We start from the raw sequence: 23,565 nt of genomic DNA on the forward strand, positions 1-23,565 counted from the left end.
AATCATCATTGGAGCTGGAATGTAAAGCAAACTCTACGCTGTTAAGTAAAACATACAACTACTGGCAGATCTTTTATCAAAAGCACAATGATCCTGGCTTTCATTTTCCTGTTTCTTTCACACCTTAGATTTCACAGTAAGTCTCAAGGGAATTTTTCTTTCCAATATGAGAATTCAACCAACTTTAAAATGAAAAAAACAAAAAACTGATGCTGCTTTGTAGCAATTCATCATTGTGGAATGCCATATTCCTAAAATAAGAGATTACTCTAAAAATTAGAACACTGTTTCTATCCAAGTATATCATGGAAACCCCTGAAAAAAAAACCCCCAATTCTTGACAAATATATCGCTGCCTATTTAGAAAATGTGATTGCTTTTCTTTGATCACGTTATTGCTCAATAGCAAAAGAACGATATCACAGCTGTTTCTTCCTTTGGAGTATGGTACTACTTCTGAAATTCTGCATCATTTCTAATATTTTTAAATGGTAAAGAAGGGGCATGCACCAAGCTGAATGTGGTGACTAATTTGCTTTTGCTCAAGAGCCAGCTTTTTGAGACTATAAATGTGGTACTTTCTCATGAGTACTTTCACTAATGTCTTACAAGATACTCAATAATATGCTATTAACCCTGAAAAAATGGCTGCTGCTACGCAACTCCAAAGAGTTATATATATAGTGAGTGGATGACAAAAGTACTTTTTAACATAACAAATTTAAATTGAACAGCCACAACCAGGCGAGTGAATACAAATGGTTAAACTGCTAGAAAATGGGAAGGCAGATGGGCCTAAACTACAATACCTATAGCAAGGACTGGATATGTGTAGGCTTCTACATGCAGAGACAAATTGAGTTTGGTACTTAAAGCTTTCTGATGAAAATTCTAAGAAAGTGCTTGGGCGCACACTTACATTATTCTTACTATCAATAATAATAACAATAACAACCATGAAGAAACATGCAGTCAGTCCTGAAAATGAAATGGCAAGTTTGTCCAGAGTATCATATCTGGACTATAAAATCTGATGCTTTTATGCTATCAGATTTCCTTATCAGTAAATATCTCATTGAAAAATTATTAATGAATTATTGGCAACTATACAAAGCCTTTGCTGGTATAGGTGTTACGGTATGGGTACCCATCTGGTAGAGAAAATATCACCATCCAAACATCTTAAATACCTTAATATCTTCTATCATCCAAATATCCTAAGCCAATATTCTTAAATTGTTTCATCCAAAGGTACTCTTGTCTTACCTCTATTACACTAAAATCAATAATCCTTTGAAAAATTGTAATATCCTACATATTAAAAAAACCTAATGCTGTAGAAATCTCCAAAATGTAACATTAGTAATGTTAATGATCTAAAGAACTTGGCTTCATGGAATAGCTTTTCAGTATTTATTGCTCAGATGGGTTCAAAAAATTCTTAAACATAATGTGGCAATGGCTCTAATACATCTGTAAACAGAATATCACTAATAAAAATTTTATTGGCATGAAATACTATAATTATGGATGTGTAAAATCTTTAAATCTTAAAGCCTCTTAACATAATCATGTATATCTATGTACAAAACATACATAAATTTTACTTTATTTAAAACATATGAAAGAGGGTATTTCAAATCACACTAAACATAATAAATATATAACTTGCTTTGTTAAAAAGCTACAGTATACATTCAAGGAAAGGCTAAACTTCCAATGCCAACTCTATATGAGACAAAATTAAACATTTACAATAATCAGTTTCCTAAAAGTGCTATTTTTAATACCTATAAGAGGAAACTCATTCTAGTGCTTTGTTTCCATCCAAACGTTCATACATTCCTTTATTCACAGAACCAGGTGCTTCTGTTACTAAAAATACATATCCAAAGCTTTTATATCCTTTTAAATAGATTTAACATTTTAGCTCTTTGGGGGAGGAACAGGGAAGTCCAAACAAACAACACAGACCATTTTAAATTATTAGAGATGATTGACTTTATAACACACCCTGTTTCAACTCAGATGTGAAATTTGATGAACATGTTAATGAAAAAAAAAAATCCCAGTTCACATGTCTAAGGTAAGTCATCCTTCTCTACATGAGAATTTGCGTAGGTTGAGGAGCGTCCACTATAGCCACCTTCCTGTGAATCAGGCCTTGATGCCACGCTCCACTTCTGATTTGTACATTCTCTTCCAACCTGATTTGGCTTAGATTCTTCAGGGGTTGTATTTAGTACACTGATGGAACTGCTGGGGAAAGAAAAGGGAGATCTTCATCACCATCTCCTCCTCCTTTCATACCTTAGATATGCCTGAATGTTAAAATCTGATTACTCCCTTGTCTCATGCTAAGTAAATTTTGAGGACACACTGGTCAAGAACACGAAAGTGTTTCAACATGGTCACTTTTATCTATCCATCTATTTATTTTATTTATCTGTTCAGTCTACTGTGAAGGATGCTACCCAACTAGAGCCTAAGGTAGATAGAGAACACGTGAGTTTTGAAAGCTAATGTTCCCCACACCCCTGTCTTTCCGTCCCTAGTTTCTAATCTCTTCATAGTTTCTTTCTTCACTCATCCATCTGTTCATGCATGCTTTCATCCTCCATCCGTTCACTCAGGCAGATATTTAATGAGTGCCTACAAAGTGGTTAGGAGTCCAGACCCTGAACAGATGGTTTATGCTCATATCCCAGCTGGACCACTTACAACGTCACTTCGGGCAAGTTAGCCCTCCCTGTTCTTCAGTTTCCTCAGTTGTAAAATGGAAATAATAATAGAACCTACACCTCACAGGGTTGGGGTGGGAACTAAATGAGTTAACACACACTAAGCACTTAACGATGATGCTCAATTAACTTCAAGTGTCGGACAATAACAATCGAAGTGTCTGAACACAGACACAGTCCCTAGCTTCAGAGATACAGTCTGAGGTATGCTTTGCAACCACCCTCAAAACGAGGAAATTTAGTTAAATGATTACTTGCAAATCATGGGATTGAACCAATGAACAATACATTTTTATCAACTGAATATCTTACGTAATTTTTTTCACAAAACTTCTTTTGCCTAAATGTTCATTTTTTGGTGTGACTTTGGTTAACTAACTCAACCTTATAATGTGGCAATCCTAAAAAAAATTGAGTTGCTTTAATTCTAAAACGCTAAACCAAAAACATAATTGACAATTTTACTTACACTTACTTGCTTAAAAAAAAAAAGGAACTTGCTTATAATTCAGATTCAGAATCCCTGCCATCTCAGATGAGATGAGATCAATGATGAACTAAGTTCTCTACGTAACTTAGTACAAGAGGTACTCTGCAGGGAATGCAGGCACAGCCCGTAACATTCCACTCTACAGTGAAGGAGCAATGAGGATGTTGCTGTAGAAATTAGCTACAAATATTCCTCATTATTTTGTCATAATCTTATTACGAACCCAGATCCAAGGTGCTTTAGGAGCAGGAATCCAAATATACCAAATAATTTAAAATTTCAAGAACGATGTCAAGCTGCACAGCTTCTCTCCTGATAACTAGTTACATGACTCTTTTGTTTTACCCTCAGTGGCCAGTATCTGTGAACAGCTTAATGAAATTTCTTTAAGATCCAAAATTCTGTTTCTATGCCACTGACATTGTTCAGTATAGCTCTTGAACACAAAAAACAGAAAAGCATTTTTATAATCCACTTATGTTTACATATATTTTTATTTTTATAGCCTGTTATTGAAGGTTTACAATGGACCAAGTACTGTTTTAAGTGCTTTACATATATTGGTACCGAATCTCACAGTACCCTATGGTGTAGGTACTAAATGTTGGACTTTTTATTAAACACAAAACAAAGTCTTCAAGGAATATTTATGTTAAATACTTTACAACTAAAAATAATTATGTAACAAAGTAAAAATTTTAAATACATAAAAATAATTGAGCCAACTAAGCTATGTTCTCTTTTAGGTACAGAATGCATTACAAGCATACTTCGTTTTATGGCATTTCAACTTATTGCACTTTGCAGATACTGTATTTTTTTTACAAACAGAGGGTTATGGCAACCCTGGGTTGTCAGACGAATTAGCATTTTTTAGTGATAAAGTATTTTTTAATTAAGGTACGCACATTGTTTTTTTAGACATAATGCTATTGCACACTTCACAGACTACAGTACAGTGCACACATAACTTTTATATGCACTGGGAAACCAACAAGTTTGAGTATCTCGCTTTGTTGTGATACTCGCTTTATTGCAGTGGTCTGGAACTGAATCTGCAACATCTCTGAGGGCTGCCTGTATTTGTAAATGGTGAGCAGAATGTCTGTCTAAATCTATACACAGAGTTCTGATTGGTCAAATTTGGGGGCTTCAATAACATTCTATGTAAGAAAATACTCTGAGCTTATATTATCTTTTGATTGTAAATTAAACAAACTTTAACTTCCCATATTTCACACATCAACCTATTGGCTCTAACTGCAAAACACAGCCTAAATCCAAGCACAGTTCTGTCTTCATGTAATGACCCTAGGGTGCAAATTACCACATCTCTCACCTCAACTCCACTGATGTTTCTTAACTGGCTCTCCTGGCTTGTGCTCCTACAATCTGTTTCTCATATAATAAAATGAAGTAATCTTTTTAAAACTTGGATTTTAAAAAAATCATTATCTCACTTAAAAGGTCTCCAATGCTTTTCCATTGCCCTTAGAACAATATCCGACTTGCAAGTACAGACTAACATAGTTGACAAATGAAATCGCAAGTGCGTGTGGGAGCACAAGCAGAGCGGGCTGGGTATAAACAATATCAGTCATGAGTTGATAACTGCTGAACCTGGGTGACGGGTACGCAGCGTCCCTGACCTCATTCCCTCTACCTGTGTATACATGTGAACTTTTACATAATGCTACCTCCCACCCTCACACCTCCGGGTCGTGCTCACTAACTACACTCGCCATCCACAAACACGCCCGTGTCCCGCCTCAGGGTTCCTACACTTGCCTGGAGGACTCTTCCCCCAGCTCCTTTTTTGCCCCCCAGTGTTTACTTAGAGTCCTAATCCTTTTAAAGGCCAACTACAAATGAGAGTGCCTTGTCCTTTTTTAAAACTTCATATTTTTGTTTAAAAATTTATCTATTTAACAATTCTTGGTCCAAGGGCTAGCTGGCGTCTTCAGCACTTAGCTGCACGCCTGTCTCTCTCTCACTACAACAGGCCAACTGTGCTGCAGCCCTGGCTCCCGCTTTCTAAGGCACCTGGGAAGGCCCTCGTGCCACTGTCTCCTACGTTAATGAAGAGGAGAGCGGTCACCACCACACTTGGTGACATGTCCCTTTGCTCTTTGTTACTCCTCTCTATCTCCCTAGGAATGTTCTATCTGCTTAGTTCAAAATTAATCTTGGAATAGGCTCTGAGGTAGAGTACTGATATTATACCTTAGAAAACGATGTAACAACTTAAGACAGAGGAAAATACCACAATGCATCAGTCAAAAGCAGTATCTGGCTCTCCTGGGGGTGGGGAGCAACTTTGTCTACCCTGTCATCCTTGGGCACAGATCCTCTTCACCAGTCAAGGGGAGGGGGCTTTTCTCGGGTCTTTGTCCTTCCACACCAATAAAATGGGCATACCACAAGAAACTCTAAAATAGGTACTCTACAGAAACTATCAAAACAATATCCTTCTATTCAATACAATTAAATTATTAAGTAACTCCTGAAATAAGATTGTATTTTAAATTGTATTTTACATGTGAAGTAAAAAGAATCACATTATATGACTTGGCTCCCAGAAGATAGGGACCAGAGCTACCTTGTTCACTGCTGTATTCCCAGCACCTAACAGGTGTCTATAGGATACCCAATAAATATTTGTACAATGAATGAGTCAATCTACTCAGTTCCTCTCCAGAGTCTCTACTGGTGCTCGTCCTAGACACGCCAACTTTTCCTTTGCAACGCAACTCTAGCACTTTAACAAACATGTGAGAAGATCACCTATAGACCAGTACCTATGTTCAGATACACAGGAACGCGTCTGGCAAAAGTCTGAAGTAGAAGGAGAAGCAGGAAGAGACTTAGTAAGTTTAGACATGCAAACTGGAGACCCACTAGGCGCACCGTGAGGCTTCTTCTGCCGTGGCCTCGAGTGCACTGTAGGGTTGTCCCGATCAGAACCTGTTTAAAAAAGAAAAAAAGAAAAAAAAAAGAAGGAAAAAAGGCACTACATCTGGAAAAGCATTAAATATAGTGAAGGTAATTAACTAGGGTCCTAGACTAGATTCATTTGCAGTTCTAAGTGAGGTGTGAGAGAACAAATTAATCTAAATATCCACTGTGGCCCTATGAGTCTAGTCTAGCTAATCCGGTGATCTTTGTTATGCACTGTCCACAAACATTTAGAAGGATCTAGATTAAAAAATATTTCTAGATTGTGAATTTTCAAAACTTGACATTATTACACTCACAACATAAGTTGCTCTGGGTATGCAAAGTCCTCCTGTCATTTCTATTTTGACTACAGTAAATAAAATATCAAAGTTAATTTTTAGTTCCAATTAGAGAGTTCTTACTGGTGACTGCTAAAGTTATATATTAATAATTATCTACTTTATTTACATGCGTTTTCAGATTAAAGAGTTTATGAAGTACTCACTTCCTGAGAAGGCACTGAGAAGTTTCACATTTTCTGAGTTCTGGTGGTCAAAGGTAGTCATATTTAGAAACTGTTGCTTTAACCAACTGGCTCTTTCTTCTTCAAATGCCTTTCTCTACCATAACAAGCAAACCAAAGAAATACCGATCAATACTTCAACATTCACACAATTGCCATTTCACATGATTTCTCTAGCTATTTGTGTCTGCTCTCTGATTATCTCTATATATTTAGTCAAAGGAATTAACCCTAGAAAACAAAGAAAAATTTCATTTAAGAAAATTATGTTTAAAAAATAAAAATTCACCTGTTTCTCCTGACAAGCCAACTACTATTTTCACATCAATTCTGAATAAATTCAAGTGTATAACACAAGATAATAAGCATGTTAGCATAACTTTAAACATATGGAATATGAGCACAACTTCTGAACACACAAAACATGGTAAATATAAGATTACAAACAACAGAAAAACTGACATTTACCCCATTGTAAACTAATCACTTGAAAAAAAAAAAAGGAGATATGACTTCATCAAGCACTGCTCTCATCCTCCAACCATCTCCCAGTACTAGCAGCCGTCACCACTAGACCACAGAGGGCCTATGTCAAACCTCCTCCTTCTGAATAGCTAATTAGCAATCCTAAATTCTCCCTGTCCCCTCGGGTCTCTTGTACTTCCTTCCCATCCTTCACTGGCCCCACTGTCCTCAGTGACCAGAGGCAGATAGAGTCTCAGGCAGAGAATGGGGAGTGGTATGCAAAGCAGCAAGAGTATCTCTTGGAGTAGCGTCAGGGGTGGTGGGGGGATACGGGCTCAGAAACACAGGTGATCCCATAAGACAGGAGGAAATGCTGGTGCAAACTGTTTTTGCTCCTGAGGAAGATAGCTATTGATGACATAGACTTTCATAATTACAGAGGAAGGTCATGTCAGCTACTTAAGATAGCATATAGTCTTTCATTCATAAATATTAATACAAAATCATGGATCACCAGACATTTGAAGAAAACTAACAGCATAAAAGAAAAACGGCCAGGATAAATAAAGAGAACTGGCCAAGGGAAACAATTCAAGATAAACATTTTTTTTCAAATAACACAAATTATCAGACAGATTTATGAATATTTGTAAAATATAATGGTATACCAAAAAAAGCAAACAATAAGGACATTAGAAAACTTAAAAGATAAATTCTGAAATAAAAACTCAGTGGATGAAGTGAATAATAAAACTGACCTTTGCTGAATACCAGGTTGGTGATGCCCAAGATAAGAGTGAGAAAATATTCCTGAATCCAGAACATAAAGTCAATCTATAGATGTAGTCAGAAGGCAAAACATTTTGTCTAACAGAATTTCCAGAATGCAAGAGAAGAAGGAAAAAATACAGAATTGAAGAAAGTATCCCTAAACTGAAGAAATATAGTGTCTTCAGGCTGAAAGGAGCTACCCAGACGTATCCTGGTAAAATTGCAGAACTCTTAAGAACATAAAATTCCAAAAGCTTCCAGAGAGGGGGAAAAACAAAACACAGGTATCTACAAAGTAATACAGGTTATATTACAGCCAGGCTTCTCATGAGCAAAACAAAACACTGGAAGAAATGGAATAACTCAAAAGTTTTGAGGGGAAAAGTTAGAAAACTAAATTCTATATCCAGCCAAACCAATCAACTAAGAATGTATTTTTTACATATTCCAGAATTCAGAATATTTTTCACTCACACACTACTTATGAAAAACTTACTCAAGAAAGTAATACAGCAAATTGGAAAAGGAACTGAAGAAAGAGAATAACATGAGATATAAGTTGAATCTGATTCAGGAAATCATAAAGGAAGCTACAAAGAAAGTCAAAGTATTTACTACACAGTGATACATGGAAGATTTTCTTCCATGTGGCAAAATCTTAATAACAATATTTTTTATGTGTCCAAAAAAATTACTTGGCTACAGAATGAATAACATTTACATAATCACTATGTTACCAACGTTCTTTCTGGTTTTTAATTCTTAAGTCTCAATCTTAGACAAAGTACTTACACCTGAATTGTATTAAAAGACAGAATATAAACGTGATAATACTTGACAATGAAAACTAATATCACAGACAAAAACTGGGGAGTCGAAGGGTAAGAGCAGTGCAACAAGGGTAACTACAAGGATGTCCTCATCTTTTGTCTCAGGGATAAACCTATACTGTCTGAAGTTGAGCAAACCTGAAATGGAAGCATTAAACAAATTTACTTAAAGCAAAAAAGTCAACCAGGAGAATTAATTCTTTAAAAAGTAGCTTAAAAAAGTAAAAATATTATGAAGAATCATATGTAAATGAGAAACAGTGTAGATGGGAGGTATGCTAAAGATAAGAAACTCCTTATCTTTCATAGTGGGGGATCGATAGGCTTATATCAAGAAAAAAGGTTGGACTTTATTTCAAGTTAAAATAGTACTTCCCAGAAGAATCACAAACTTTTAACAGTGGTTACTTCTGAGGAATGAAACTGGCAATAAGAATGGAGAATACTGTCTTACCTTGTAGCTTTTTGTATGGATTGAGTTTCTTTTTTTAAACCATTTTCAGACATTACTTCTCTAATTTTTGAAAAGGAAATATGTAGGTAATACACTGCTAAATAAAAAAGCGACCTGTCGAAGTGTATACACACACAGTTCAAACTGTTAATGCATTCGTCCCTGGGTAAGGGGATGGAGAGAGAGAGGGGGAGAACTTTATTTTTACTGTATTCTACCCCTAACCCCCTTTTTTTAAAACAAAAGACATGTTTTTGGTTGCACTCTCTTCTGACTCTACACCTACTGACAGTGGAGACATGACAGATGCCCAAAAGAAATCTCTTGTGTGAAGCTAAACCCTTAACAGTAGAAAGCCACCCAACGGACTTTCCTGGCAGCGCAGCAGTTAAGAATCCGCCTGCCAATGCAGGGGACACGGGTTCGATCCCCAGTCCAGAAAGATGCCACACGCCGCAGAGCAACTAAGCCCATGTACCACAACTACTGAGCCTGCGCTCTAGAGCCCATGAGCCACAACTACTAAGCCCACACACCTCAACTACTGAAGCCTGTGCCCCTAGAGTCCATGCTCTGCAACAAGAGAAGCCACTGCAATGAGAAGCCCATGCACCGCAATGAAGAGTAGCCCCTGCTCGCCACAACTAGAGGAAGCCGGCATGCAGCAACGAGGACCCAATGCAGCCAAAAAAATAACATAAAACAAAACAAAACAAAACAAAATAAAATAAAATAAAGAAAGCCACCCAAAAGGGATGATAAATGCTTATAGTTTTTTCAATAAAAAAATTTTTTTTCAATACAAAAATGTTTCAATTCCAAATCTGGTAAAGGCAGAATGATATCCTTCTATTATAGCTTCCATTTCAAGCTATTTGTGAAATCACTGGTAAAATACTTGAGAAAAAAAATGGATAGCAAAGAAACAAAAAGCAGAACTTAGATGCATTCTGCTGACCTCTCCAGGACCTTCAAACGCTCTACAAAGAAAGCCAATTGCTTAAAATACCTCCAATCCTAGGCGAATAGCTGCTTCTGTAAAGCTTCGTCTTTCTTTCTCGAAATTCTTCTTTTGCTCTTTAAATAGGGACCATTCTTCTTTGAGGCGTTCCTTTTCTTCCAACAAGTAACAGTCTCGTAGCAGTGAAGTGGTGTCATCATCACACGCAGTAGCAAGCTGCTGCTATTAAATTTTAAAACATAGTAAGTTCCAGAGTGTCCCTGCAACACTCCAGCAAGTTGAAATGAACGCAAGGGAAAAGCAGGTCAAACTTTAGGGGAAGGAGAGAAATGATAAAGAATCAGAAAGTCAACTGAAATGAGGAGTCTCATTTCCCAAATGCTTCTAACTGGCAAAGCCCCTACTAAGGAGTGCTACGTGGTCTATCTCCGGGCAAGCACAGAACTTAGTTTAGACTGAAAAATGTCAAATGCTACAGATCTTATAAAGTAAAGGAGTAAAAATATAGTAAGATTAAGTAAAATTCTGACCCTTCACAGGGGAGAACAGTTTTAAAAGGTGCCTCGCATTTACCTGTAAAAGTTGCTGCTGAGTTTTAATCATTTCTTTACACTGTTGAATTTCTAACTCAAGTTTTTCAGTTTCTTGTTCATGGTCTTGTCGTGAGATTACATCTTCATCATTAAAACCTTCTACGTGTACCTTTGAAACTAACACAAAACCAGTAATTTGACATAAACCTTACAATCATCATTTTAGTTTATGGTGTTTGGGGACATATATTTAAAAATCAAGGCTCTCAGAACTTTTCCCTTTCTGGAATCTTGCAGGTTTTCTAAAAGGTAGGTATTTCCTTTGCCCTTTAAAAATTCCATAAGCTATAATAAAATAAAATAAAATGTATATTATTTTAACACTAAAAAATTTTAAAAAGCACAAAGCAGCTCTAAGGAGTTCATGGCAACTATAAATTCATGCTATTTCTGGACTAAATGATATCCTTACTTACAGAGCTCTACTGCCAACATTTAATCTGTAATTCATATTTATTCACGATTATGTCCTAATTAAAAATGTACAACCTATATTCACAGAAAAATTAACATTCATAACCTATGTTCTTTTGACACTTCCCCAAAGATCAGTGCAGTGCTACAAATCTTGCTGTTATTAAATTCAACAAATATGAAGTCCAAAAATACTTGCTATTTGCTAATAGACAATGATGGCTGAAATCAATAAAATCTCATGTAAAGTAATTTTGATACTATAATTTTGCTGACTGCTCTTTACTTTTGGAGACAGTTAGCACTGAGTGTGTCATTTTTGACCATTTAGAATAAATTTTCTTTAAATAGACTTCATTTACTTAGCAGGAATCTTAATTTTCTTGATTTAAAAGCATGTGAATCTTAACAAATATAAAATAAGGATATATTCATCCACATATATCTATTTATACTATCTATAATGACAAGAAGTGGTATCTAAAATAATAGACTGTTAAGTGAAAAAAGCACAGTGTAGGCAAAAAACATGTAATATTCAATTTTTGGTTTGTATACACTTAAAATAAATATTTTGTGAGCACACAGAGAAAGGTCTAGAAAGGTATGCACCAAACTATTAGGTGTTACACATAGGGAACAGAGACCTGAATATTCTACTTTATATATTGGTTTGGCCAAAAAGTTCGTTCGGTTTTAAAGTAAAAATAAAAAGACATTTTTCATTTCCACCAAGAACAATATATTCATTAACCGAACGAACTTTCTGGCCAACCCAATACCTCCTAATTGATACTTTGCATCAAATGTCTATTATTTTGTTTTTTTTAAAAGAATTTTCTTTTTTTTTTTAATTAGTTATCTATTCTATACATATCAGTGTATACAGTCAATTCCAATCTCCCAATTCATCCCACCACCATCGTCCGCCCCCTGCTTTCCCCCCTTGGTGTCCATATGTTCGTTCTCTACATCTGTGTCTCTATTTCTGCCTTGCAAACCAGTTCATCTATACCATTTTTCTAGATTCCACATATATGCGTTAATAGACAATATTTTTTTTCTCTTTCTGACTTACTTCACTCTGTATGACAGTCTCTAGGTCCATCCACATGTCTACAAGTGACCCAAGAACCTTACTGAACAATGTATTCATTAACCAAATGAACTTTTTGGCCAACCCAACACTTCCTAATTGATACTTTGCAACAAGTGTCTATTATTTTGAAAATAATTTAGAAATGAATTATTAGCAACCTAGGAATAGGCAAGTATCTAGGAATAATAAGCAAAAGGTTCATATTTATACTATATTATGATTAATATGTTCCTGATTTCCATGATACAGTAAGAGACTCAGTTCACTTTATTCAATTGTCTTCTGCACTCAGAGCCGACGGACATATGATGTCCTCTTTTCGGAGAGATTCACTCTGAGAGCAAAGCATTTTTTCTCAGCGAGGTTCAAACTGCATGTCTGGAAGTAGGCAGAGTCTTGCTTTTCAAACCACCAGACTGAGCTAAGGACTTCAGTCTGAGCCCGTAACTTGGCTTTCCAGGTGACTGACTGAAGTCAGCTTACTGAGTGTCACAGCTCAATCCACCTGTGTTCAGGCAGTACTTACCTTGGTTATCAAGTTTTTCTACATGACTTTTCAAAATTCTCCACTGTTTTCTGATGCTGTTGGTAAGCTGCTCTCTCACAGTTTCACAGGAAAGGTCCCACATACTCTCTCTACTCAGTTCCCCAGCATCTTCTTCAATATCAGAGATAACCTACCAGTGGCCAGAGATGAGAGGGAAAGACCAGAATCTTAAAATGGCTTTAGACACTCAGGCAGTAGTCGTCAGACTGATGGTCAGAGACACATATCAAAATCATTTCTGTGCTGTATCTGAAGCATAAATGACCCAGTCCTTAACATAAATGTCTTGAGAAAAAGCAATTAATACTGAAGATAGAAATTCCTCAACTCAGGTCTCTTCAAAGCTGAATTTGAAGCCCAATGTAGTCAGTGACAAAAGGCATGGAACTGTGTGAGGAGGAGGAACCTGTCTCATGCTGTGTTAGGTGCTTTCACACGTTAATTAGTCCTCAAATCATGTTACCACGTGGGGAAACTGAGGCTTAGAGAAGCAGACTAACTTTCCTGATGTCACACAGCTCCAGTCTAACTGGCCTCCAATTTTTGGTTGCTTTGACAAATAAACCTGTGAAATAATCTCCAAAGTAAAAGCAACTGTTAATCCTATTTTTCTCATATATATTTTTTTTTATAAAACTGGAGATATTTTTCTCTGTATTCTACCAAGACATTAAATCACAGGAAAATGTAGCAACCTTTACTGATATGATCAAATAAAGTCAAAGCAGGATAAAGAACATAGGGAAGCAATACTAAATGTATACATGTCATAATAACCTGCATCTACATAAAATGGTCCTAATTTGTTATTAACATCCAGGATAGTAGATACACATACTTAACTAATTTGAACAATATATCTTGCTGGGGGAAAAAAAAAGAAGAAAAGAGACGATGAAAAGAAAGAAGGGCTGATTAGACTGTCCCCACACGTACTGATAGATGCAGCAGGAGTGAGGGAGTGACTGAGTCTGAAGAACTGTATCAATAGTCTGAGGTCAGCAATGGGTTGGTAGAGGTCTAGGTCTCCCAGGGGGCGTAGGTAGGGAAAACCCAGGGTGTGGCTCATTGTGACTCTGGTTCTTGCCAATCAACACTCTGGAGCTACCTGACAGTAATTCTTCCAAGGAGAATTCTCTGCTATACACCTTCTCTGCTATACATTTCAAGGCATACCAGAATACTACAAATTCATTATTAAAATTAACTGCTGCACATTAACAATTGCCAGATTGAGTGAAACTCTAAAACCACAAAAAAATTAAAAATTCATTTAACTTGAATTTTGGGTATGTATTTTGGCTACAATTAAGCAAAATAATAAATGAAAATTTGGATGCTACCTAGGCATTCCAAGGTTATGTCTTACTCTTCTTGCTATAATGGGCCAAAATCTTTCCTTACAAGTAAGGAATGGGTGAATTACTTAAATTTTAAGAGAAAACGTATCGAGAAAAAAAGGATCTTTTAAAAAACAGGAAATACACTTAAGATATTATTGTTTCTCCAAACTTCAACATCTGAATTATGAGAAATTATACAGGATACTATCATCTGAAAAAGATCTCCTTGATTTACTACCTACTTTTGCTGACTAAAAGCTGGTAATGAGACATTAGTAAAGGCTGGGTCCAAAACTGAAGTTACAGAAACTATGCTAACTCTGGCAAGGTATTAGTGAGTGTTAAGAACTGACCCAAAGTGATAGACTTTGAGAGAAAAGGTTAGTTAACTGAATATAAGATGTCAAGCAGACTCCAAATTGGAGAGTCTAAAAAGAACATTCAGGTTCTTTTTTTAAAGAAGAAAAAAAAAGGCAAGAGATGAGCTTATCAGTTGGACTGATTTGTGAAACCACAAAATAATCCTCAAATATAGGTTAATAAAACATGTTTGGTGACTTACTGGTAATTACTACTTTTCATCAACATTGTTATTTTCAGATTTTAGTTACTAATGTGAACTTGCTTGAATACAGAATTTAAATTTATATGTAAAGAACTAAGTTTAAAAACCTTTTCACCATTATGTGACTTTTTTTTCTGACCTCTACATGTTATGCCCTCATCAAATGATTTCCCCAGGCTTTCTACCTCAAAAAACACCTACTAAGGGCCAATTCAAACGTGACTTCCTCTGTGATGTCTTTCTTGATTGCCATAATTGTTTTATTTTACACACTGTACCACCCTATTACAGCTGTTAATGTGTATAATAATTACTTCTCTATATGCCTGTCTCTCTCAAAAAAGGCTCTTGTGGGATGCAATGGTCTGAATGTTTGTGTTCTCTCTAAATTCTTATGTTGAAATCCTAACCTCCAATGTGATGGCATTCGGAGGTGGGTGATCTTAGGGAAGTGATTAGGTCATGAGGGTGGAGCCCTCATAAATGGGGCCCCAGTGAGCTCTCTCACTTTTTCCCACCATGTGAGGATGAAAGAAGTCAGCAATCCAACCAGGAAAAGGACCCTCACAGACACCAACCCTGCTGGCATCCTGATTTTAGATTTCCAGCCTCCAGAATTGCGAGAAATAAATGTTTGTTTGTTTATAAGCCAACCAGTCTATGGTACTTTGCTTTAGCAGCCTGAACTAAGGCAAAGGAAACAGTCAAAATCTTCTCAGCTTTTTCTCTCCAGGGACTAGAACACATAATGAACATTCAATAAATTTATGGACTAAGTGATTCTTTGGTTCCCAAAGTTAATAAAAGTTTCACTCTCTGAAAAGTAGAGCCTGCTAAAGTTACTCAACATTTAAGCTACTTAAAGGATGTTTGGCACAGTGGTTAAAAGCATGAGCTCTGGAGTGAGACAGACTTGGATTCAAATCCTAGTTCTGTCATGCGTGATACTGAGATAGCTTTTGTGCCTCAATTTCCTCACCTATAAAATAGGGATAATCATAGTACCCAAAGCATCAATTATTATAAGACTAAAATGAGACGATGCTTATAAAGTGCTTTTCATGGTGCTTGGCACAGATTAAGTCCCCAGAAAATCACCTCCATCATTTCCTAGGGCATGTCTGGAAACTTACAGGGACATTTTTTTGGTTGTCAGAGTGACTGGGGGTAGCACAGCAGTGAGTGTCCTGCACAAGATATCAACAGTGTCCCCATTGAGAATACCTATCTACTGTTTTAATTGTTCTAATCAGCGATCTGAAGACTGTATTAGAGAGGAAAGAGCCACTTACAGTTCCTGTACTATCATCTGCTCTTTCTCTAGGTTTCTGCTTTTGGGGAGAAAGAAGAGAAATCATTTCCTTTTTCATTTGCTGAAGAACCTTCTTAAGTTCAGCATTTTCCATTAGGATTTGTTTCTGACGATATTCATAATCATTCAAGAGAATTTTATACATTTCATCTTCGTTCCTGAGAAAGAAACTGTCAGTATGAAAATGCAGTATAGAAAGGGAAGTCTGATTAAACGTGTCAGTTTCATTCGTGCCTTACCTGGCTTCAGTTTTACCCGTCCTCCAGGAGCCTCTTTTTCCATCAGCTCTCCCCACGTAATTTAAAACTTCCATAGCTACAAACATGAACACACAGAACAAAACCAATTCTTACCATACATTTTTAAGTGTTTAAAACCCTAACGGTCTATATGCATTAGGGACGTAAGTCAACCTGGTACACAAATTAGGATTTAGGATCAAACAGCCCAGATTTTAAGCTCCAGTTCCATCACTCATAAGCCTGAGATCTTGGCAAGTTACTTAACTGCTAAGCCTGTTTCTTCATCAATCGGGAATAATGAAAGTATCTATCAAAGAGTTGTGAAGAGTGAAAGAAATGTTAAAGTACTTAACACAGTAAGCACTTAATAAGTGTTCATTTAATTATCATTATTAATTTTATCATCGGGGTTGGCAAACTATGGCCTGTGGGCAGCTGCCTGATTTTGTAAATAAAGTTTTTTTAGAACATAGCCACACCATTTGTTCATCTCTTTTCTATAGCTACTTTTGCACTACAGTGGCAGAGTGACAAAAGACCACAGAACCCACAAACCTCAAAATATTTACTATTTGGATCACTACAGAAAAAGTCTGCCATGCCCTGTATCATGACCATGACCATCGTCATCATCAAAAGAGACAAGGCTCCTGACAGTATTAATGTCTCTTCTGCCCCACGTAGAGATGAAAGCAGTTGGCATAAGAAGGAAAAAAGATGAGAATAAGTTATTATAATTTTAGAGCTGATAAAAATCATTACAGAACTGTCACTTCCACTTGGGTCTGGACCAGGAAAAGAGCCAGACGACCATAATATGAGGGCTCTGCTATAGGGTTAAATATTTAATAAACTTCTCTAACAAAGTGTTGCATTTTATACTTCTAGCCTTTCATCCTGCTCTTTAATTTTGCTATTCCCTTTATGAATGAACACAAGGTTAACCAATCTTAAAAACCAGTAAGTGTCCAAGTTTAAGATTTATAATCTCAGAATACTTAGATGTCTAACCTTGTCTTAACTGCTAATTATCACAAATTTTTCAATAATTTTAAAATAAAATGTTCAAATAACTGCAACAGCGCTGCCGTACAGAATGACAGTGACACAGTGAACACTGAACTGCTTGCTGGAAACAGGCTTAGCCCACCATGTGACAGCTTGAAACATCTGCTCATCAGCTGTTGTATGCAAGTCCAAGTTCAGAATAATGTATAATGTAGGTTAGATGACAGCCTATAGCCCACTGGGAAACCACTCTTCAATAAATCAATGCACATATTTCCTGTTCCCTGAATCTTGGCAGGCCAGCAAAACTTTATCTGTGTAGCTCTACTTTTGTGTGTGTGTAGTTCTATTTTTTTTTTTATTGAATTGCAGTTAATTTACAGTGTTGTGCTAGATTCCACTGTACAGCTAAATGACTCAGTTATTACACATATATACATTCTTTTTTTATATTCTTTCCCACTATGGTTTATCCCAGGATATTGAATATAGTTCCCTGTGCTATACAGTAGGACCTTGTTGTTAATCCATTTTGTATGTAATAGTTTGCATCTACTAACCCCAAACTCCCAGTCCACCCCTCTTCCTTCCTCCCCTCCCCTGTGGCAACCATAAGTCTGTTCTCTATGTCTGTGAGTCTGTTTCTGTTTTGTAGATAGGTTCATTTGCACCATATTTCAGATTCCACATATAAGTGATATCATATGGTGTTTGTCTTTCTCCTTCTGACTTACTTCACTTAGTATGATAATCTCTAGTTGGATTCATGTTGCTGCAAATGGCATTATTTCGTTCTTTTCTATGGCTGAGTAGTGTAGTTCTACTTTTTAATCTACACTATTTACTTGAAATTATGCACAAACTTGAATGAAATAAGTTGTAAATTAAGTTTCAAAAGAATAATAGAAAAAAGTATACTTTCACAAACAAAACTTTCACAGTCAACTGTACTTCAAAAATGCACAGCTAAACTAATTTAAAAGAACTCAAACTGACATGAATGACTGGGCCTGATGAACCATTTTATGAAGTTAACTCAAAAATCACACTTTTGGTACTCAGAAACTGATCCTGATTTTTAATATAATCAGTTCTTTGCTATGAAAGGTTAGAGTGTCCTCTGGCTTAGCTTTTCTCTGTGGATTAATCCTACATCTGTCATGTTAAAAACATATGTATGCAATTCTTATATGCAACTAATGGAGCAAAGCAAAATTACTATTTTTCAACTAACCAGTTGTCTCAATTTCTAGTTTACATGGATATATACCATCTAAAATCAACTGTATAAAGCATGAAAAGGACACTTCATGAATTATTGAGCTCAGTCCCTCTACATTTATTTCTTAGTGTAATACTAGCTTATTTATTCCCTTTGCTTTATCTTAGCCAGCTGCTCCTTACCTATTTTTTTATCCTTCTTGTTCATAACAAGTTGATGTAGACGTTCCTTTAGTTTATTATATTCACGCTCTTTTCTCTTCATATCATGATTATATTGAGTAGCTCGACTTGCAATAATATTTTGTAATTTCTGCACCTAAAAAAAGCATTTTCTATTAAGTGAGTCTCTTTAGGACTGGTAAACCCAGTTAAAATTTACAAATTCAATAGAGAGAAGAAGTCCTAGAATTCAGCTCCTCATATAATAGTTCAAGAATTCTAGGATTATTCCTCCTTCTCTGTAACCACTGGAAATCACTCTTTAAAATATCATTAAATGAAGCACATAAAGTTTTTATGTTTTAATTATGAAATTTCCAGAGCTGCTAACTCTCTAAATTATTGTCTACACCTTTCACCCTACATACAGATTCTGATCATTTAGAAACCACAAACTCTTATGGAAGTATTAATGTGATTAAAGCTTCATTTGAAGCAAGTAGATTTCATCTGATCATTTGTAATGACTTCCTTTTACTTATGACTTGAATCACTTTATCCTTTATCAATCTGTGACAAGGCCAATAAGTCATGACACGTGGCAGTAGGATAAACAGGTTCATTTTTCTCTGATCAAAAACAGTTCTCAAATTAGAGTGAGACAAACAGCAGAGAGTCCAGACATTTGCTGAGTACATATTATATGCCAAGCACTACTGGTCAATGTTTATATCTACTAAGACTTCTCAGGCAGCCCTGGAAAGGAAGTAAGTTCTATACTGACATTCTTTATCTCTGCTAGAGATGATCATGTTCAACTTAATCCTCACTGAGGAAGAATTATAGTCAAACCATTTCAAGTATAATCAACGGATTAAGTCAAAATTTTCTGTGAAATAACTCAAGGAAAAGTATAAGTAACCTTGTGGTTTAGTTAAGATACTTCTTACCCACTTACTAAATATACTACTAAATAATCAAATATGGTAAAACAAATCTGTCTAAATCACTACAAGGTCCTTAAAGAAATACGCTCCCTTAAAGTCTTTAATTATAGTGAAAGCAACATATACAACACTGAAAATGTTATGGTTTTATAGTTATCACATGATCAGACATCAAACTGCAGAGCAATAAAAACATAATGATTTCTTCTTACATAAACTGAAAGATAATTTCAAATGCATTAACTCTATAGGTCCAAATACTAAGTCATCACTAAAGCAAAAATGAGATTAGAATTATGATGTCTTCAGCCTAAAAATGAGATTTTTAATCTGAATTGCTTTTTTTAAACAGTAACTTGAGTGTCCATTTAGTCAAGTAATTGCCTGACTGGATGAACAATGTTGACATTTAAGACAGTGCAAGAAGAGGCATTCCAGGGGCTTCCCTGGTGGCGCAGTGGTTGGGAGTCTGCCTGCCAATGCAGGGGACACGGGTTCAAGCCCTGGTCTGGGAGGATCCCACATGCCGCGGAGCGGCTGGGCCTGTGAGCCACAATTGCTGAGCTTGCGCGTCTGGAGCCTGTGCTCTGTAACAGGGGAGGCCGTGATATTGAGAGGCCCGCGCACCGCGATGAAGAGTGGCCCCCGCTTGCCACAACTGGAGAAAGCCCTCGCACAGAAACAAAGACCCAGCACAGCCATAAATAAATAAATAAAATTAAAAAAAAAAAAAAAAAGAAGAGGCATTCCAGATATAAGTAAAGGTATAGCAGAGAATAAAAGATCTGCATTTAAAGCGCCCTTGTGTCTGACAAAAAGGTAACAGTGCATGTGAGTCCACGACAGATGGTATAGGACACTGGGATGTCACGAGCTCTGGACTAACCTACTAGGGCAAATGGATGCACTTGGGGGAGAGGGTGGTGGGGAGGGCTCCTGGCCACTCAGTTAAATGCGATACAACACTATACACACAGTTCCTCCAGACCAATGTGACACAGGGTGAACAAATGGCTCTTTCTTGTTTTAAAGTCAAGTGACCATTATGGTCACCTCAAATTCCAAAAAAAAAAAAAAACCCAAAAACATTCACTTAAACTTTATCTGCAATAACTGACAACTCACCTCATCTTTCTCATTTTTCAGTAGCTGATGCAAATTCCTGTTCTTGCATTGTAACTGTCTGTCTCTTTCCTGAAGACCAATCATTTCTCTCCTGGAGGTTTCCAGTTGTTCCTAAAACATTCATATGCAATTTTGACTAAAATTAACATAGGATTCAGAGCAACTGAATCCTTAAAAGATTAGTAAAAACAAGTTACATAAACTAGGGTTTGTTACCTAAAATTGAAGTTTAGCAGCACACAAAATGTTTATTTAAAACAATTACTATAAAGCTTGATACTATAGTGTTACAAAATTTACCTAAATTTGAATATCAAATTTTATTTAATTTAAATACCAATTTTTAATGTATATACAAAAGACCTTCAAAGTGGATCCCTTGAAAGACTCTTCACCTATTCCAGTGATGTTGCCACTGAACATTTTCATAATTTCTTTTCAATACTTTTTAACACTTCTACAGCACACTCTGAGAAAGAGCCAAAAATGATTTGGAGCTAAGTATGAAGAAGACAGGTGACCAAGCAAAGTAGAACACTTCAGGTCAAAAAGGGTGGGACTACAGCATGACACCAGTTCTGCCTCGTAAGCAGTAAACTCTCTCAAGATTCTTCCTAGAGGGCATAGATGCCCTCAAGAATATTCTTGAAATTTACTGATGCAATCTCTCACAGTAAGACTATTTTAAGTTAAGCATCTACTTTATTAAGCAAGACTGGATAGGGTGGGAGAATCCTTATTTTATTTTCCTCAGATATAAGTATTTCCTAATCTAACTTTCTACAGTTTCAGCAAGACACTAAACAGTTCATAAAATCATCACCTTCGATATAGATAGTATTAGGAAGCAGCACAACTGATCTGTACAAATTACATTCAGTTCTACTTTCCAGTTTAAAAAAATCCTAAAACTTAAAAACCCTAAAATTTGTTTGCTAAATAAATCCAATGAAAATTTATAGTTTCAAACTACATAACAATGGCATTGAAATACAGATTGAGATGTAATTTCTACCTTAAGTTTTGCATAGCAGTTCTGCAGATGGTCCATATCGCTTCCCAGTTTCAGATTCTGTGTTTCCACATTTTCCTGAGCTAGAAGGTTCTTCCGCTGAAGTACAAGTAGCTCATTCATACAATTTAAAACAGCAACTATATTTAATTCTCTCTTTGTCTCTTTACCTTTGGATTCTTCATATAATGAAGGAAAACCGAAAGTAGTCAATTCCTAGTAGGAGAAAATGTTTTCCTAAAAGTTGGTTACCGGACAACTTAATAAATAAACAAAAGACAGAAATCTTTTCTGAGAAAGAAAACTATCCTGAGATAGTTAAGAAAGTAGCACCTATGCCAAAGGACAAAGAATTAAGAGAACTGGGCTCTTTTAGCCTCTGCTCTACAATCACCTGTGATCTGGAGAAGGCACTTAGGTTTCTGCATCAGTAAAATAAGGGTAAGACTCCCCGTGGAGGAGCCCCTGGGGTGATGGGGGATCCAACCTGCTCCAGACAAAAACGTTTACCTCGTGTATCTAGACTAGACGGTCACCAAGGTTCTCTGCAAATCTAATATAAGTCCCGGGCCAATATGTAACATACTTGTGCTTGACAAGTTTTTCTCATACCTTTGATATGTTCTATTATATAACATGATTTATGTTATTTATTGCTTCTTACAAAAACAAAACATGTTACCTGATCAAGATATGAAATACTCTGTTCAATATTCTCTTCTGTGCAGAAGGCACTAAAAAAACTGTGCACATTTTTTGATAAAGGTATTGAAGAGCATAGCACTTGCTGTGAGTATAAACTTGATGGAGACATCTTTGTTTCTGAGGTATATTGAGAGATGTATTTGCTTTCTGAAAGAATCAGTAAAAGGCATTTATGCAAATAATTTGTAAAAATGCATGCAAAGCTAACAACATAATCTCCATTACCAAAGATTTTGAATTATAGAAATATTTTTAAGTTTTTTCAAATTAGGACAAAGCTGATTTTTGTATGAAAACTATATAATTTTTTCCAAAAAGATACAACTAATAAAGTGGTGCTCTTAGAAAAGGCATGTTAAGCTACAATATACTATCTTAATTTACAATACTTTAGATTTATAAAACTAACAGATAAAACCCACTTGTCTATGCACTCAAAGTTTATGTGATTAAAGGAATAAACCAGAGAAATGTACTGAAGTAGCCAATGAATTTATTTCAAATGCAGAAAAGTCTCCTCGTCAAGTAATCAACTATTCAGCCAAAGCACTTAACCCCACTGATTAGGCACAATACTTAGCTCTCCCTGATAATTTTACTGAAGATTAAAATTATATATTTTACAACTATTTATGTCTCTCTGTAGTTACATCTTCAATATTTTTGGTAATTACAGTGCCATTGAAAATTAACCTTTATAATTACTGCTTTAGCTTACAACTATTCTAAACTCAGTTACCTGAAGACAGACCTGGATCTGTAACAGTCATCCAATCTCCCATAGCAATCGCCAGAGCCAGGATACCTGAGGAACCAGTTCAGCAGTGAAACTTTCAGCCCAGCTGCTGTCACTCTTCTATGTAGGCATCTCCTTAGAAAACAAATCACAGAATAACAGCATACAATTAAAACTATGAAAGCAAATATAAAGCCAATGTGTAAGAATTAGTTGTATGTACTTCAAAACAGATGGATTCTGCATTATTTACTCTCCTGTACTCTCATACAGAACATGGTACAGCTTAATAATAATAATTGTGTGTGTGTGTGCAAGAATCAAGGTAAATGGCTTCTCGAGTTATACTAAGGTATTCACAT

The 23,565-nt window shown here is 36.0% G+C and overlaps 1 protein-coding gene across 11 annotated transcripts in view; it reads right to left on the bottom strand.

Annotated features, from left to right (window-relative positions):
• Positions 1-1,690: 1,690 nt before the first annotated feature.
• SSX2IP (SSX family member 2 interacting protein) overlaps positions 1,691-23,565 on the bottom strand; it is a 39,348-nt gene continuing 17,473 nt past the window's right edge. For 2 of the 11 annotated variants that reach the window (XM_068540201.1, XM_068540202.1), the window contains 13 exons: positions 23,207-23,338; positions 22,445-22,614; positions 21,766-21,978; positions 20,751-20,861; positions 18,700-18,835; positions 16,285-16,360; positions 16,026-16,215; positions 12,805-12,955; positions 10,746-10,882; positions 10,221-10,394; positions 6,674-6,788; positions 6,030-6,195; positions 1,691-2,259 (listed from right to left, as the gene is read on the bottom strand). In XM_068540201.1, the coding sequence (XP_068396302.1) occupies positions 2,082-2,259; positions 6,030-6,195; positions 6,674-6,788; positions 10,221-10,394; positions 10,746-10,882; positions 12,805-12,955; positions 16,026-16,215; positions 16,285-16,360; positions 18,700-18,835; positions 20,751-20,861; positions 21,766-21,978; positions 22,445-22,614; positions 23,207-23,249 (1,860 nt within the window). In that variant the 5' untranslated portion in view covers positions 23,250-23,338 and the 3' untranslated portion in view covers positions 1,691-2,081. The remainder of the gene's footprint in view (positions 2,260-6,029; positions 6,196-6,673; positions 6,789-10,220; positions 10,395-10,745; positions 10,883-12,804; positions 12,956-16,025; positions 16,216-16,284; positions 16,361-18,699; positions 18,836-20,750; positions 20,862-21,765; positions 21,979-22,444; positions 22,615-23,206; positions 23,339-23,565) is intronic. The other 9 variants (XM_068540203.1, XM_068540208.1, XM_068540207.1 and 6 more) reach the window with 9 other exon arrangements.

This window comes from Eschrichtius robustus, chromosome 3 (genome assembly GCF_028021215.1).
Source record: "Eschrichtius robustus isolate mEscRob2 chromosome 3, mEscRob2.pri, whole genome shotgun sequence".
NCBI classification, from domain to species: domain Eukaryota; kingdom Metazoa; phylum Chordata; class Mammalia; order Artiodactyla; family Eschrichtiidae; genus Eschrichtius; species Eschrichtius robustus.